This window comes from Oncorhynchus nerka, linkage group LG10, assembly GCF_034236695.1.
Source record: "Oncorhynchus nerka isolate Pitt River linkage group LG10, Oner_Uvic_2.0, whole genome shotgun sequence".
NCBI classification, from domain to species: domain Eukaryota; kingdom Metazoa; phylum Chordata; class Actinopteri; order Salmoniformes; family Salmonidae; genus Oncorhynchus; species Oncorhynchus nerka.
In genome coordinates this window covers 9,498,240-9,517,245 of record NC_088405.1, presented here as the reverse complement: position 1 = coordinate 9,517,245, position 19,006 = coordinate 9,498,240, and the positions used below count along the sequence as shown (strand labels likewise).

The following is a 19,006-nucleotide window of genomic DNA, read 5'->3' as shown; positions in this document are numbered from 1 at the left end:
TTCACATAAGGAATACAGGTGTGTATGGTTCCTGGACATATGGTTCACATAAGGAATACAGGTGTCTATGTTTCACATAAGGAATACAGGTGTGTATGGTTCACATAAGGAATACAGGTGTGTATGGTTCCTGGACATATGGTTCACATAAGGAATACAGGTGTGTATGTTTCACATAAGGAATACAGGTGTGTATGGTTCACATAAGGAATACAGGTGTGTATGGTTCATGGACATATGTTTCACATAAGGAATACAGGTGTGTATGGTTCACATAAGGAATACAGGTGTGTATGGTTCACATAAGGAATACAGGTGTGTATGGTTCCTGGACATATGTTTCACATAAGGAATACAGGTGTGTATGGTTCACATAAGGAATACAGGTGTGTATGTTTCACATAAGGAATACAGGTGTGTATGTTTCACATAAGGAATACAGGTGTGTATGTTTCACATAAGGAATACAGGTGTGTATGGTTCACATAAGGAATACAGGTGTGTATGGTTCACATAAGGAATACAGGTGTGTATGGTTCCTGGACATATGGTTCACATAAGGAATACAGGTGTGTATGTTTCACATAAGGAATACAGGTGTGTATGTTTCACATAAGGAATACAGGTGTGTATGGTTCCTGGACATATGGTTCACATAAGGAATACAGGTGTGTATGGTTCACATAAGGAATACAGGTGTGTATGGTTCACATAAGGAATACAGGTGTGTATGGTTCACATAAGGAATACAGGTGTGTATGGTTCCTGGACATATGTTTCACATAAGGAATACAGGTGTGTATGTTTCACATAAGGAATACAGGTGTGTATGGTTCACATAAGGAATACAGGTGTGTATGGTTCACATAAGGAATACAGGTGTGTATGGTTCCTGGACATATGTTTCACATAAGGAATACAGGTGTGTATGGTTCACATAAGGAATACAGGTGTGTATGTTTCACATAAGGAATACAGGTGTGTATGTTTCACATAAGGAATACAGGTGTGTATGGTTCACATAAGGAATACAGGTGTGTATGGTTCACATAAGGAATACAGGTGTGTATGTTTCACATAAGGAATACAGGTGTGTATGTTTCCTGGACATATGGTTCACATAAGGAATACAGGTGTGTATGGTTCACATAAGGAATACAGGTGTGTATGGTTCCTGGACATATGGTTCACATAAGGAATACAGGTGTGTATGGTTCACATAAGGAATACAGGTGTGTATGGTTCACATAAGGAATACAGGTGTGTATGGTTCCTGGACATATGGTTCACATAAGGAATGCAGGTGTGTATGGTTCACATAAGGAATACAGGTGTGTATGGTTCACATAAGGAATACAGGTGTGTATGGTCCCTGGACATATGGTTCACATAAGGAATACAGGTGTGTATGGTTCCTGGACATATGGTTCACATAAGGAATACAGGTGTGTATGGTTCCTGGACATATGGTTCACATAAGGAATAACGGTGTGGAGGATCTATTCCCACTGATCTACTCGTCAGCCTGTTCTGGTGTAGGCGGGTGTTAGCTGCTGCTGCTAGCGTCTGCCCGTGTTGTGGCTGGTGTGTGTCTGTGTAGAGAGGTACAGTGTGTGTGTCTGTGTGTGGGGGTGTGTGTGTGTAGTGAGGTACAGTGTATGTGTTTACTTGTGTAGTGCTGAGAAGGTGCCTGGAGCACATCGCGTTAGGAGTGTGCCGTGGCTAGTGTGTGTGTGTGTGTGTGTGTGTGTGTGTGTGTGTGTGTGTGTGTGTGTGTGTGTAGTTGTGTAACAAGGTGTCTGCAGCAACAGGGAAGCTGGAGGATGCCCATTAAACAGACAGGCAGCAGCCAGAATCAAGGCCTAATCAGGCTGATTGGAGAGCAGTGCTAAGGTGAACCCCATGGAGCCCACAGCAGGCTCAGAGAGAGAGGGGTTTTATTTCATTATACCTTTATTAGTCCAACAGTTACAAACCCCACTTCACTTTAACAGACTAGAACGTTAGAACCAAGCCCCCCTCCTCGTCCGGGGCATATAGAGCCCCCTCTGACGCCCCACACCACTACAAAGTCCCCCGGGTGGTTCCCCAGCCTCCCCCCATATAGATGGTTCAGTATCAGCCGAGGCGGAACCAGGCCCAGCAGCACAGCTCTGGGCTCCGTACCCCCTCCCCCTGCATCTCATGTTTCCTGGTCTTCCACACTGCCATTCTGGTCTGCCCCAACACCCCCCACGGAACAGACAACCCCTCCCCCACGGAACAGACAACCCCTCCCCCACGGAACAGACACCCCCTCCTCACAGAACAGACACCCTCTCCTCACAGAACAGACACCCCTCCTCACAGAACAGACACCCCTCCTCACAGAACAGACAACCCCTCCTCACAGAACAGACACCCCCTCCTCACAGAACAGACACCCCCTCACAGAACAGACACCCACTCCCCACAGAACAGACACACCCGTCCCCACAGAACAGACACCCCCTCCCCACAGAACAGACACCCCCTCCCCACAGAACAGACACCCCCTCCCCACAGAACATACACCCCCTCCCCACAGAACATACACCCCCTCCCCACAGAGCAGACACCCCCTCCTCACAGAACAGACACCCCTCCCCACAGAGCAGACACCCCCTCCTCACAGAACAGACACCCCCTCCCCACAGAGCAGACACCCCCTCCTCACAGAACATACACCCCCTCCCCACAGAGCAGACACCCCCTCCTCACAGAACAGTCACCCGCTCCCCACAGAACAGACACCCCCTCCCCACAGAACAGAACAGACACCCCCTCCCCACAGAACAGACACCCCCTCCCCACAGAACAGACACCCCCTCCCCACAGAACAGACACCCCCTCCCCACAGAACAGTCACCCGCTCCCCACAGAACAGACACCCCCTTCCCACAGAACAGACACCCCCTCCCCACAGAACAGAACAGACACCCCCTCCCCACAGAACAGACACCCCCTCCCCACAGAACAGTCACCCCCTCCCCACAGAACAGAACAGACACCCCCTCCCCACTGATGGATCATGGTGTGTATCTGTTGGTAGCGATAGCCCTGAGAATAATCCTCCACTGTAGATCACTGATGGATCATGGTGTGTATCTGTTGGTAGCGATAGCCCTGAGAATAATCCTCCACTGTAGATCACTGATGGATCATGGTGTGTATCTGTTGGTAGCGATAGCCCTGAGAATAATCCTCCACTGTAGATCGCTGATGGATCATGGTGTGTATCTGTTGGTAGCGATAGCCCTGTGAATAATCCTCCACTGTAGATCACTGATGGATCATGGTGTGTATCTGTTGGTAGCGATAGCCCTGAGAATAATCCTCTACTGTAGATCACTGATGGATCATGGTGTGTATCTGTTGGTAGCGATAGCCCTGAGAATAATCCTCCACTGTAGATCAGCAATACCCTTCTCTATGAGAGTCTTATACAGGGAGCGCCAACATCCTCTCAGAGAAGAACCTGGTCCCAACCTCCCCTACCAGACCGTTCGTTGCCCTCAGCCCATGCAGAATGGTCTTCCTGAGCCATCTTCACAGACACTGTGTACAGAGCCTTTTAGCTGGCTGTGGAAAAGGCCCCCGGCTCTGAAGTCTTGAATGATAGGATCATTTCCTCACCCTCCTGGTGTTCCCCTGCAGTGGCAGCAATGGTGAAAGGAGGCAGGTCAGTGTCAGTCGTGGTTAGACGGTCCAGTCTCTACCTCCTCCTTGGCAGCTCTCTGAACGAGCCCGGTAGTGTAGCACGGACCCCCTCCACTTCCTGTTGTAGCACGGACCCCCTCCACCTCCTGTTGCAGTACAGACCCCCTCCACCTCCTGTTGTAGCACGGACCCCCTCCACCTCCTGTTGTAGCACAGACCCCACCCCACCTCCTGCTGCAGTACGGACCCCCTCTACCTCCTGCTGCAGTACGGACCCCGTCCACCTCCTGCTGCAGCACAGACCCCCTCCACCTCCTGCTGCAGCACAGACCCCTCCACCTCCTGCTGTAGCACAGACCCCCTCCACCTCCTGCTGCAGTACGGACCCCCTCCACCTCCTGCTGCAGCACAGACCCCCTCCACCTCCTGCTGCAGCACAGACCCCCTCCACCTCCTGCTGTAGCACAGACCCCTCCACCTCCTGCTGCAGCACAGACCCCCTCCACCTCCTGCTGCAGTACGGACCCCCTCCACCTCCTGCTGTAGCACAGACCCCCTCCACCTCCTGTTGTAGCACAGACCCCTCCACCTCCTGTTGTAGTACGGACCCCTCTACCTCCTGTTGTAGTACAGACCCCCTCCACCTCCTGTTGTAGTACGGACCCCCTCTACCTCCTGTTGTAGTACAGACCCCTCCACTTCCTGCTGCAGTACGGACCCCCTCCACCTCCTGCTGCAGTATGGACCCCCTCCACCTCCTGCTGCAGCACAGACCCCCTCCACCTCCTGCTGCAGCACGGACCCCCTCCACCTCCTGCTGCAGTACGGACCCCCTCCACCTCCTGCTGCAATACGGACCCCCTCCACCTCCTGCTGTAGCACGGACCCCCCACCTCCTGTTGTAGCACAGACCCCCTCCACTTCCTGCTGTAGCACAGACCCCCCCACCCCACCTCCTGCTGTAGTACGGACCCCCTCCACCTCCTGCTGCAGTACGGACCCCCTCCACCTCCTGCTGCAGTACGGACCCCCTCCACCTCCTGCTGCAGCACAGACCCCTCCACCTCCTGCTGCAGCACGGACCCCCTCCACCTCCTGCTGCAGAACGGACCCCCTCCACCTCCTGCTGCAATACGGACCCCCTCCACCTCCTGCTGTAGCACGGACCCCCCACCTCCTGTTGTAGCACAGACCCCCTCCACTTCCTGCTGTAGCACAGACCCCCCCCACCCCTCCTCCTGCTGTAGTACGGACCCCTCCACCTCCTGCTGTAGTACGGACCCCCTCCACCTCCTGCTGTAGCACGGACCCCCTCCACCTCCTGCTGCAGTACGGACCCCCTCCACCTCCTGCTGTAGCACAGACCCCCTCCACCTCCTGCTGTAGCACAGACCCCCCCCCACCTCCTGTTGTAGCACAGACCCCCTCCACTTCCTGCTGTAGCACAGACCCCCCCCCCCCACCCCACCTCCTGCTGTAGTACAGACCCCCTCCACCTCCTGCTGCAGCACAGACCCCCTCCACCTCCTGCTGCAGTACGGACCCCCTCCACCTCCTGCTGCAGCACAGACCCCCTCCACCTCCTGCTGCAGTACAGACCCCTCCACCTCCTGCTGTAGCACAGACCCCCTCCACCTCCTGCTGCAGTACGGACCCCCTCCACCTCCTGCTGCAGTACGGACCCCTCCACCTCCTGCTGTAGCACGGACCCCTCCACCTCCCTCCCTCCCTCCTCTCATACCCTCCTCTCCTTCCCTCCCTCCCTCCTCTCACTCCTCCTCTCCCTCGCTTCCTCCTCCTCTCCCTCACTCCTCTCCCTCGCTCCCTCCTCTCACTCCTCCTCTTCCTCCCTCCTCCTCTCCCTCCCTCCCTCCCTCCCTCCTCTCACTCCTCCACTCCCTCCTCTCACTCCTCCACTCCCTCCCTCCTCTCCTTCCCTCCTCTGCCTCCCTCCTCCACTCCCTCCCTCCCTCCTCTCACTCCCTCCCCTCCCTCCTCTCCCTCCCTCCTCTCACCCCTCCTCTCACTCCTCCTCTCCCTCCTCCTCTCCCTCCCTCCCTTCCTCCCTCCCTCCTCTGCCTCCCTCCTCTCCCTCCCTCCTCCTCTCACTCCTCCTCTCCCTCCCTCCTCTCACTCCTCCGCTCACTCCTCTGAACAAAAAAGGACAGCAACCTCTCACCACTCACACAACCAACTCCAGAGACAGAGAGAGAGACTCTCTCCTTCCAGTGTTGTGATTGGCAGGCCTGTCAGTACAGGTGCCAATCAAAGGACAACAAGGAACCAAACCAAAAACAGGCCGACTGACATGATTGTGATTTTACTCCTCTGCTCAAGGATACCTAATGCTCCTACAGCAGAATGGTGCAGTATGGTGGGATATGGTGCAGTATGTTGGGATATGATGCAGTATGTTACAGTATGGTGCAGTATGGTTGGGTATGGTGCAGTATGTTGGGGCACGGTGCAGTGCAGTATGGTGGGGTATGGTGCAGTATGTTGGGATATGGTGCAGTATGGTACAGTATGTTGGGGTACGGTGCAGTATGGTGCAGTATGTTGGGTATGGTACAGTATGGTGCAGTATATTACAGTATGGTGCAGTATGATGGGGTGTGGTGCAGTGTGATGAGGTATGTTGGGGCATGGTGCAGTATGGTTTGTATGGTGCTGTATGTTACAGTATGGTGCAGTATGGTGGGTATGGTGCAGTATGGTGGGTATGGTACAGTATGGTGCAGTATGGTGGGTATGGTGCAGTATGTTACAGTATGGTGCAGTATGTTACAGTATGGTGCAGTATGGTGCAGTATGGTGGGTATGGTGCAGTATGTTACAGTATGGTGCAATATGGTGCAGTATGGTGGGGTATGGTGCAGTATGATGGGGTATGGTACAGTATGGTGGGGTATGGTACAGTATGGTGGGGTATGGTGCAGTATGATGAGGTATGTTGGGGTATGGTGCAGTATGATGGGGTATGGTGCAGTATGTTACAGTATGATGGGGTATGGTGCAGTATGATGGGGTATGGTGCAGTATGTTACAGTATGGTGCAGTATGTTACAGTATGGTACAGTATGTTGGGTATGGTGCAGTATGATGGGGTATGGTGGGGTATGGTGCAGTATGGTGGGGTATGGTGCAGTATGATGGGTACGGTGCAGTATGTTGGGGTATGGTGCAGTATGATGGGGTATGGTGCAGCATATTACAGTATGGTGGGGTATGGTATAGTATGGTGCAGTATGGTGTGGTATGGTGCAGTATGATGGGGTATGGTGCAGTATGGTGGGGTATGGTGCAGTATGGTGGGTATGGTGCAGTATGTTACAGTATGGTGCAGTATGTTACAGTATGGTGCAGTATGGTGCAGTATGGGTACCAACTGAGGATAAGGAGGAACCAAACCAAAAACAGGCTTTAAATATTTGAAGACAAGTTTAAAGTTAGTTCCCCATTGGGACTTGAAATGTCTTATTCCTTGTCTCGTCTCTTTATTTTGGGGGGCATTTGTAACTCCGCCCCCTCGCTACAGTGTTTATGTAAAGTGGCAGTTGTGTTTGACAGTTGGTCTGAAGGGAGGAGGCTGAAACAGAGGGGGAACTGGCACAGGACTGTCAACCATTTTAACATGACACTATCAAGACATAGACATAAAGTTGAAGTCGGAAGTTTACATACAGCTTAGCCAAATACATTTAAACTCAGTTTTTCACAATTCCTGACATTTAATCCTAGTAAAAAAGAATGTGAAATGTCAGAATAATAGTAGAGATATGTCACGATCGTCATAGGAACATTCAGAGCAAAGCGCAGCGTGACATCGGTTCGACATATTTTATTGATAAGTGAAACGCACAAAAAAACAATAACGCGACATGTGACGCTCATGCAGTGCTCACAGACAACTACACAGGAACGAGATCCCACAAAACACAGTAGGGAAATGGCTGCCTAAATATGATCCCCAATCAGAGACAACGCTAAACAGCTGCCTCTGATTGGAAACCATACCAGGCCAACGTAGAAATAAACACACTAGATCACCCACCCTAGTCACACCCAGACCTAAGCAAAATAGAGAATAAAAAGGCTCTCTATGATCAGGGCGTGACAAGATAATGATTTAGTTCAGCTTTTATTTCTTTCATCACATTCCCAGTGGGTCAGAAGTTTACATACACTCAATTAGTATTTGATAGCATTGCCTTTAAATTGTTTAACTTGGGTCAAACGTTTCGGGTAACCTTCCACAAGCTTCCCACAATAAGTTGGGTGAATTTTGGCTCATTCCTCCTGACAGAGCTGGTGTAACTGAGTCAGGTTTGTAGGCCTCCTTGCTTGCACACGCTTTTTCAGTTCTGCCCACAAATGTTCAATAGGATTGAGGTCAGGGCTTTTGTGATGGCCCTCCAATACCTTGACTTTGTTGTCCTTTTTGCCACAACTTTGGAAGTATGCTTGCGGTCATTGTCCATTTGGAAGACTCATTTGCGACCAAGCTTTAACTTCCTGACTGATGTCTTGAGATGTTGCTTCAATATATCATGATGACATCTATTTTGAGTAGTGCACCAGGCCCTCCTGCAGCAAAGCACCCCCACAACATGATGCTGCCACCTATGTTTTTTCTATCCCTCTCTCTGTCTCTCTCGTCTCTCCCTGTTTTTTCTTACCCTCTCTCTGTCTCTCTCTCGTCTCTCCCTGTTTTTTCTTACCCTCTCTCTGTCTCTCTCTGTCTCTCTCTCGTCTCTCTCTCGTCTCTCTCTGTCTCTCTCTCGTCTCTCTCTGTCTCTCTCTGTCTCTCTCTCGTCTCTCTCGTCTCTCTCTGTCTCTCTCTCGTCTCTCTCTGTCTCTCTCTCGTCTCCCTGTTTTTTCTGTCCCTCTCTCTTTCTCATCTCTCTTTCTGTCTCCCTCTATTTCTCCCTCTCTGTCTTTCTCCCTCTCTTCTACCCTCTCTCTCACCTTGTCTCTCTTTCTCTCTCTGGCATTCAGACAGCTCCTCCTCAGACAGCTCCTCCACTGTTACCTCTCCTTCCTTTCCAGACTGAGTCTCCTCACAGGTCTACAAGCTGTGCCTATGTTTTTTCATTTATGCACCACTTATCTCTTCCACCGGTGTGAGGCAGCGCAGAGAGCTCCGCTGCACAGTGCATACATATTTAACAACACAGTGTGTGTGTGTTTTTGCAGGCATGTACATCCCCAGCTGCGATGAGGACGGCTACTACAGGCAGCTGCAGTGTGACCAGAGCATGGGAGAGTGTTGGTGTGTTGACCAGCACGGAGGAGAAATTATGGGCTCTAGAATCCATGGCAACCCTGACTGTGGTAAGAGCTCTAGGGCTGTAGGGAAGAGCTTATTGGTGGTTATCCAATAACAAAAAGCAGGCAACTGTTTAGTATGGGTCAGCCTATGAGAAATGCCTGCGCATCCAGTGTCCCATCAACCATTTCATTAACTTGATGTCTACTGTAAAAAGCATCTAAACATGATATCCCCTTGCTTCTAGCCTAACATTTGGTTTGCAACAACAGGGGGGTTGTTAGCTTCTATAGGTTTGTACAAACGTTTCTGTCTGTCTCTGGACATTTGCAACATTGTTTCGATATTGAAATTTGATCTCCACTATCCTATTGAGAATGAATTAACGTGTCAGGATGAGACGGACATCTTTTATCGGCCAGTCGAAATCATGAATCAGCATAATTTTTTATGGATATATGCAAAGAAGTGTCAGTATAAAAGCAAGGCAAACGACATACAGATACTTTGCTGTTATTTTGTCTTCACTGTTTAACGTGACTGGAAGTTAGCCCTAGTTGACTAGCTAGCAAGCAAGGGATAAGAGCCCTAGTTGACTAGCTAGCAAGCAAGGGATAAGAGCCCTAGTTGACTAGCTAGCAAGCAAGGGATAAGAGCCCTAGTTGACTAGCTAGCAAGCAAGGGATAAGAGCCCTAGTTGACTAGCTAGCAAGCAAGGGATAAGAGCCCTAGTTGACTAGCTAGCAAGCAAGGGATAAGAGCCTAGTTGACTAGCTAGCAAGCAAGGGATAAGACTAGCTAGCTAGCAAGCAAGGGATAAGAGCCTAGTTGACTAAGCAAGCAAGGGATAAGAGCCCTAGTTGACTAGCTACAAGGGATAAGAGCCTAGTTGACTAGCTAGCAAAGCAAGGGATAAGAGCCCTAGTTGACTAGCTAGCAAGCAAGGGATAAGAGCCCTAGTTGACTAGCTAGCAAGCAAGGGATAAGAGCCCTAGTTGACTAGCTAGCAAGCAAGGGATAAGAGCCCTAGTTGACTAGCTAGCAAGCAAGGGATAAGAGCCCTAGTTGACTAGCTAGCAAGCAAGGGATAAGAGCCCTAGTTGACTAGCTAGCAAGCAAGGGATAAGCGCCCTAGTTGGTTAGCTAGCAAGCAAGGGATAAGAGCCCTAGTTGGTTAGCTAGCAAACAAGGGATAAGAGCCCTAGTTGGTTAGCTAGCAAGCAAGGGATAAGAGCCCTAGTTGGTTAGCTAGCAAGCAAGGGATAAGAGCCCTAGTTGGTTAGCTAGCAAGCAAGGGATAAGAGCCCTAGTTGGTTAGCTAGCAAGCAAGGGATAAGAGCCCTAGTTGACTAGCTAGCAAGCAAGGGATAAGAGCGTTGCCAGCCAGTAAGGCAATGGAACATTTAGAACACGACTGGGTTGAGTGTGTAGATACAGAACAAAAAGACTTAACGACTGGGTCGCATCCGTAGATACAGAACAAACAGACTTAACGACTGGGTCGCGTCCGTAGATACAGAACAAACAGACTGAACGACTGGGTCGCGTCTGTAGATACAGAACAAACAGACTTAACGACTGGATCGAGTCCGTAGATGCAGAACAAACAGACTTAACGACTGGGTCGCGTCTGTAGATACAGAACAAACAGACTTAACGACTGGGTCGCATCCGTAGATACAGAACAAACAGACTTAACGACTGGATCGAGTCCGTAGATGCAGAACAAACAGACTTAACGACTGGGTCGCGTCTGTAGATGCAGAACAAACAGACTTAACGACTGGGTCGCGTCTGTAGATACAGAACAAACAGACTTAACGACTGGGTCGCGTCTCCGTCAACCTAACCAGAATGAAGCCAACCTTACTGAAGCATATATCACTCGTTGGCCGATCCTTCTGTTCTGGCACAGATCTACTATTCACTGGAATCCTCTCAGGATCCCTCACCCTTGACCCCTCCTCCTCTACTTTCTTCACTGCCTCCGCGTACGACACTGTCTGCACTACCCTGACTCTAAGCCACCTCAATCTGCCTCTCTCACAGCAGACACTTCCGATCCCCAGCATCATAGACACCGCTACAGTCAACACACACACCACTTTATCCACCGAAACGACACAATCCTCTTTCCCATTGCCCTCCTGCACACTTCCCACATCTTGGAATCTCCGTCCTTTACACCGCTGTGACATGGCCATAAACGTGGCACCTGAAACACTGCAGTGGATCCGGAACAGAAGCTCTAACAGGAGACCTGATATATCCTAACATGGCTTTGTTGGGTAGAGACTCTGACTCAAAACCAGTGGAGGCTTCTGAGGGGAGGACGGCTCATAATGTCTGGAACAGAGCTAATGGAATGGCATCAAACACATGGAAACAAATGTGTTTGATGTATTTGATACTATTCCACTCCAGCCATGACCACGAGCCCGTCCTCCCCAATTAAGGTGCCACCAACCTCCAGTGTTCAAAACTCAAAAGGACTGACGGTGACTCCTCTGTTGCACCATGCTCACCACCGGGTCTGCGTCGCACCAAACGACGAGCGTCACCAACACCAGGAATCTTCAACTTCAATTGTTCCACCTCCAAACCTAACGCTACCCCAGAAACCCCTCCATTTAATGGTGCCCTGTAACTAAGTGTAAAGCAAGATACAGGTCTTTCCCCAAGTTGCGTCGCACGGAGAGCCCTGCTCCCTCTGATCTGAATAAACACAAACATCACCAGTCCACTTCGGGTTACCTTCACCGACTCAACAGCACCCACCATTTTTCCACCCAACCTGAAACCACCCGTGAATCAGCCAAAAGGCCTGGTTCCGCCCTCACTCCCACTGGACCAAACTTGTCTTTATCAATAACCATGTCCATCAATGCAAGTCTCTGGCTCCGAGATCCTCACAACACCATCTACCCCTTCACCTCCAGGAGTGGAACTGGCGTCCGCCTCACTCTGTTTGAACTCGTGATCAGTCTTCCTCTTCATACCCTCTCCATTGTTATTGTTAGCTTCAATAGATTCAAACCTCCCTCAGTCTTTTCAACCTCCTCTCACTTTCAAATCAAATCACATTTTATTGGTCACATGCACATGGTGAGCAAATGTTATTGAGAGTGTAGTGTAGGGAAATGCTTTCCCTCCCATTTTGTATTTATTAAGGATCCCCATTGGCTGTTGCCAAGGCAACAGCTACTCTTCCTGGGGCCCAAACACATTAAAGCACTTACATATAAAACATAATATAAAACAGTACATCATAAAACATTACCACACCACTACATATCTACAATACAAAATGTGTAATACCACCATACAACAATACTACAATGTACGTGTGTGTAGAGTGCGTGTGCTAGCATGTGCGTGTGTCTGTATCTTTGTGTGTGTCTCTTCACAGTCCCCGCTGTTCCATAAGGTGTATTTTTTACCTGCTTTTTAAAAATCTGATTCTACTGCTTGCATCAGTTACCTGATGTGGAATAGAGTTCCATGTAGTCATGGCTCTATGTAGTACTGTGTGCCTCCCATAGTCTGTTCTGGACTTGGGGACTGTGAAGAGACCTCTGCTGGCATGTCTTGTGGGGTATGCATGGGTGTCAGAGCTGTGTGCTAGTTTTTTAAACAGACAGCTCGGTTCATTCAGCTTGTCAACACTTCTTTCAAAAACAAGTAGTGATGAAGTCAATCTCTCCTCCACTTTGAACCAGGAGAGATTGACATGCATGTCATTAATGTTAGCTCTCCGTGTACTTTTAAGGGCCAGCCGTGCTGCCCTGTTCTGAGACAATAGTAATTTTCCAAAGTCTCTCTTTGTGGCACCTGACCACACTGCTGAACAGTAGTCCAGGTGCGACAAAACTATGGCCTGTAGGACCTGCCTTGTTGATAAAATTGTATTGATCACATACACGTGTTTAGCAGATGTTATTGCAGGTGCAGCGAAATGCTTGTGTTCCCAGCTCCCAATAGTGCAGTAATATCTGACAAGTAATATCTAACAATTTCACAACAATACACACAAATTGAAAGTAAAGGAATGGAATTAAGAATATATACATATTTGGACAAGAAATGTCAGAATCTTAAGAAGGCAGAGGAGAACTTTATTATGGACAGACTTCTCCCCATTTTAGCTACTGTTGTATCAATATGTTTTGACCATGACAGTTTACAATCCAGGGTTACTCCAAGCAGTTTAGTCACGTCAACTTGCTCAATTTCCACATTATTCATTACGAGATTTAGTTGAGGTTTAGGGTTTAGTGAATGATTTGTCCCAAATACAACGCTTTTAGTTTTGGAAATATTTAGGACTAATTTATTCCTTGCCACCCATTCTGGACCTAACTGCAGCTCTTTGTTAAGTTTTGCTGTCATTTCAGTCGCTGTAGTAGCTGACGTGTATAGTGTTGAGTCATCCGCATACATAGACACACTGGCTTTACTCAAAGCCAGTAGCAGGTCATTAGTAAAGATTGAAAAAAGCAAGGGGCCTAAACAGCTACCCTGGGGAACTCCTGATTCTAACTGGATGATATTTGAGAGGCTTCCATTAAAGAACACCCTCTGTGTTCTGTTGGACAAGTAACTCTTTATCCACATTATAGCAGAGGGTGTAAAGCCGTAACACATACGTTTTTCCAGCAGCAGCAGACTAATGTCAAAAGCCGTATTGAAGTCTAACAAAACAACCCCTACAATCTTTTTATCATACATTTTTCCCAGCCAATCATCAGTCATTTGTGTAAGTGCTGTGCTTGTTGAATGTCCTTTCCTATAAGCGTGCTGAAAGTCTGTTGTCAATTTGTTCACTGTGAAATAGCATTGTATCTGGTCAAACACAATTTTTTCCAGAAGTTTACTAAGGGTTGGTAACAGGCTGATTGGTCAACTATTTGAGCCAGTGAAGGGGGCTTTACTTTTCTTGGGTAGCGGAATGATTTTTGCTTCCCTCCAGGCCTGAGGGCACACACTTTCTAGTAGGCTTACATTGAAGATGTGGCAAATAGGAGTGGCAATATCATCTGCTATTATCCTCAGTAATTTCCCATCCAGATTGTCAGACCCCGGTGGCTTGTCATTGTTGATAGACAACAATATTTTTTTAACCTCTTCCACACTCACTTTACGGAATTCAGAAGTACAATTGTTGTCTTTCATCATTTGGTCAGATATAATTGGATGTGTAGTGTCAGCGTTTGTTGCTGGCATCTCATACCTAAATTTGCTAATCTTACCAATGAAAAATTCCTTCAAGTAGTTGGAGAATTCAGTGGGTTTTGTGATGAATGAGCCATCTGATTCAATGAATGATGGAGCCGAGTTTGCCTTTTATTCACAAATGTTAATTTAAGGTGCTCCAAAGCTTTTTACTGTCATTCTTTATATAATTTATTTTTGTTTCATAGTGTAGTTCATTTTTTATTTAGTTTAGTCACATGATTTCTTAATTTGCAGTACCTTTGCCAATCAGTTGGGCTGCTAGACTTATACATTTAGCCTCATCCTTCTCAACCATACAATTTTTAAATTCCTCATCAATCCAAGGAGATTTAACAGTTTGTACCATCATTTTATTAACGGGTGCTTATTAGTAACTGGAATAAGCAAATTTCATAAATGTGTCAAGTGCAGCGTCTGGTTGCTCGTCATTACACACCACAGACCAGCAGCGTCTGGATGCTCCTCATTACACACCACAGACCAGCAGCATCTGGTTGCTCCTCATTACACACCACAGACCAGCAGCATCTGGTTGCTCCTCATTACACACCACAGACCAGCAGCGTCTGGTTGCTCCTCATTACACACCACAGACCAGCAGCATCTGGTTGCTCGTCATTACACACCACAGACCAGCAAATATTCTTTACATCATCAACATATGAATCACTACAAAACTTATTGTGTGAGCTCTTATACTTATATTAGGCCCAGCCTTTGGAACTTTTGTTTTTCCTAGATATGGCTACTGTATTGGGGATCACTACATCCTATGCATTTGAATACTGCTTTAAAGCAATCCTCCTCCCGTAATCAATTTACTCGACTATTCAAGCCGAAATCTGTTTTTAGCCTCTTGGAGAGACATGCTAAGCCCTGTACTCCCTCTACTTACAGCACTTTGCTTCGCCTCCTAACTATGACCGCAGCACAGCTGTGCTAAAAAAGTTGTTTAGCACGCCTTCTCATGTACAATTGCTTTAGTATTACAGACTGTAGGTCTGTATAGAGGTATAGGGCTGTAGGGCTGTATAGGGGTTTAGGGCTATAGGGCTGTATAGGGGTTTAGGGCTGTATGACTGTATAGGGGTTTACGGCTATAGGGCTGTATAGGGGTTTAGGGCTATAGGAGTTTAGGGCTGTATAGGGGTTTAGGGCTATAGGGGTTTAGGGCTATATAGGGGTTTAGAGCTATATAGAGGTTTAGGGCTATATGGCTGTATAGGGGCTTAGGGCTATAGGGGTTTAGGGCTATATAGGGGTTTAGGGCTATAGGGGTTTAGGGCTGTATAGGGGTTTAGGGCTGTATGACTGTATAGCGGTTTAGGGCTATAGGGCTGTATAGGGGTTTAGGGCTGTATGACTGTATAGGGGTTTAGGGCTATAGGGCTGTATAGGGGTTTAGGGCTATAGGAGTTTAGGGCTGTATAGGGGTTTAGGGCTATAGGGGTTTAGGGCTATATAGGGGTTTATAGGCTATATAGAGGTTTAGGGCTATATAGGGGTTTAGGGCTATATAGGGGTTTAGGGCTATATGACTGTATAGGGGTATAGGGCTGTATAGGGGTTTAGGGCTGTATAGGGGTTTAGGGCTATAGGGCTGTATAGGGGTTTAGGGCTGTATGACTGTTTAGGGCTATAGGGCTGTATAGGGGTTTAGGGCTATAGGGGTTTAGGGCTATATAGGGGTTTAGGGCTATATAGGGGTTTAGGGCTATAGAGGGGTTTAGGGCTATATAGGGGTTTAGGGCTGTATAGGGGTTTAGGGCTGTATGACTGTATAGGGGTTTAGGGCTATAGGGGTTTAGGGCTATTAGGGGTTTAGGGCTGTATAGGGGTTTAGGGCTATATGGCTATATAGAGGTTTAGGGCTGTATGACTGTATAGGGGTTTAGGGCTGTATAGGGGTTTAGGGCTGTATAGGGGTATAGGGCTGTATAGGGGTTTAGGGCTGTATAGGGGTATAGGGCTGTATAGGGGTTTAGGGCTGTATGACTGTTTAGGGCTATAGGGCTGTATAGGGGTTTAGGGCTGTATAGGGGTTTAGGGCTATAGGGGTTTAGGGGGGCTATATAGGGGTTTAGGGCTATATAGGGGTTTAGGGCTATATAGGGGTTTAGGGCTATATAGGGGGGTTTAGGGCTATATGACTGTTTAGGGCTATAGGGCTGTATAGGGGTTTAGGGCTATAGGGGTTTAGGGCTATAGGGGGCTGTATAGGGGTTTAGGGGGCTATAGGGGTTTAGGGCTATAGGGGTTTAGGGCTATAGGGTTTAGGGCTATATAGGGGTTTAGGGCTATATAGGGGTTAGGGCTATATAGGGGTTTAGGGCTGTATATACTGTATAGGGGTATAGGGCTGTATAGGGGTTTAGGGCTGTATAGGGGTTTAGGGCTATAGGGCTGTATAGGGGTTTAGGGCTATAGGGGTTTAGGGCTATATAGGGGTTTAGGGCTGTATAGGGGTTTAGGGCTGTATAGGGGTTTAGGGCTGTATAGGGGTTTAGGGCTGTATGACTGTATAGGGGTTTAGGGCTATAGGGGTTTAGGGCTAGGGGTTTAGGGCTGGTTTAGGGCTATATGGCTGTATATAGGGGTTTAGGGCTGTATGACTGTATAGGGGGCTGTATATAGGGCTGTATAGGGTAGGCTGTTTAGGGCTGTATAGGGCTGTATAGGGCTGTATAGGGGTTTAGGGCTAGGGGTATAGGGCTGTATAGGGGTTTAGGGCTGTATAGGGGTATAGGGCTGTATGACTGTATAGGGGTATAGGGCTGTATAGGGCTATAGGGCTGTATAGGAGTTTAGAGCTGTATAGGGGTTTAGGGCTATAGGGGTTTAGGGCTATAGGGGTTTAGGGCTATAGGGCTGTATAGGGGTATAAGGCTGTAGGACTGTATTGGGCAGTAGGACTGTATTGGGCCGTAGGGCTGTTATAGAACTGTAGGGCTGTATAGGACCGTAGGGCTGTATAGGACCGTAGGGCTGTATAGGACCGAAGGGCTGTTATAGGACTAAAACAAAATGGCTTTTGGTTTTATAATAAGACCAGGATTGAAACAAATGCACTGTGTGGACATCACACTGTACTGAACAGTCCAGAGCAGTGGGATGGCCACGGCAGCACAGTGTGGTCTGTTTCAATTTCAGCAGTATTAAAGGGATAGTTCATTTGAAATATAAAATACACATTTCTTTCCTTACCCGGAAAGCAGTGTGTGGACAAGGAGAGACTGCAATATGTACCAGTATTAACTACCTACAAACATCCTACTGTATGTTACCTGACGTCTTTTCTCACATAAAATCATAGGAATTGTTAACTGAGAAATACTCTTTTCAATTTCATCCCTCGCTCCAGATGAACTGCTGGGATATTCCGGAGATTTTGGGAGTGGCGTGGGATGGGAGGATGAGGAAGAGAAGGAGGAGAACGGAGAAGAGGCGGAGGAGGAGGAGGAAGAGGAAGAGGGGGAGGCAGACGACGGAGGATACATCTGGTAGAAACTGAACCCAAACGGAGAACCTGGTCAGGATGGATCCACTGGCCTACAACTACAGGGATGATGGATGAGGCTTGCGTCCCAAATGGCACCCTATTCCCTATGTAGTGCACTACTTTTGACCAGGTCTCATAGGGACACCCATAGGGGGTCTGTCAAAAGTAGTGCACTATATAGGGAATAGGGTGTCATTTGGGATGCAAGCATCTTTGTCTCCTAACAGCAAAAGATTTGGGGATTTCGGGCATAGAATTCTGTCTCTATTGTCGCCGTGTGGATCTGGGGAGTGGGAGGTGTGGGTGGGGGGGGTACAGTGGTGAGATTGCTAGTTTTTGTCTTAAATATGTGAATTATTGGTTCATTCTTTTCTGTTTTGTAAGCTAGAGAGCGTTCTGTTTCACCATAGGGAACTATCATCTGATAAATCTGGCCATCAAATGTTACTGTCAGAAATGCATCTAGTATCATACATTTATGTTCCATTGTGAACAATTGCTTGAATATTGAAATGGCAGATCTGCTAAAAATGGAACGGATTGAGACCTGAGACAGTGGAAAAGGGTTCAATATTGACCTGGTTATATCCCAAATGGAACGGATTGAGACCTGAGACAGTGGAAAAGGGTTCAATATTTACCTGGTTATGTTGTCAAAATCAGAGTTGCTGCGTATATAAATCCTGTAGCTATGATCTATGAAGCAGGACAACGAGACTACACTACTCTGGTTATATCCCAAATGGAACACTGTTCCCTTTTATAGTGTACAGCTTTTTATCAGGGCCCATAAAGCTCTGGTCTAAAGTCGTGCACTATACAGGGATTAGGGAGCCACTTGGGATGCAAGCCTTTCTTTTAGAGGGTGATTCCACTACTGAGAGAAATTGTTATTTTTCTCTGAAACGTTTCTTAACGTTCGATTTTGACGCGGATGTCGTCAAAGTAACGTTGCTCATTGGATCATGTGAAAATGACCGTGTTTCGTGCATTATGTGGGTAAATACAGGACTGAGAAACAGGCTTGTTATTCAAGGAAGGCTTTTGTGCTACTTTATCGCTAAAAGGTATAACTGATGTACACGGCTCTCGGCGGTCTATAAACCTTTAAAATACTATATATATATATATCGATTAACATAGACACAATAACTACTAATATCTCTTATGAAACTGCTATGGGAACTTTGTTACTTATTGTGTTATTTCAACTCAAAACTTGTAGAATGTATATTACTTGTCCCTCCCATCAACCTACACCACCAAGGGTAACATCCCAAATGGCCCCCTATGCCCTATATAGTGCACTACTTTCTATCCAGGGC

The 19,006-nt window shown here is 47.7% G+C and overlaps 1 protein-coding gene across 1 annotated transcript in view; it reads left to right on the top strand.

The window, feature by feature from the left end:
- The window catches only part of LOC135573643 (testican-2-like), a 92,400-nt gene extending 74,421 nt beyond the window's left edge, over positions 1–17,979 (top strand). Inside the window, 2 exon segments of the mRNA XM_065022976.1 lie at positions 8,875–9,012; positions 17,544–17,979. Of these exon segments, the coding sequence (XP_064879048.1) occupies positions 8,875–9,012; positions 17,544–17,686 (281 nt within the window). The 3' untranslated portion in view covers positions 17,687–17,979.
- Positions 17,980–19,006: the final 1,027 nt, after the last annotated feature.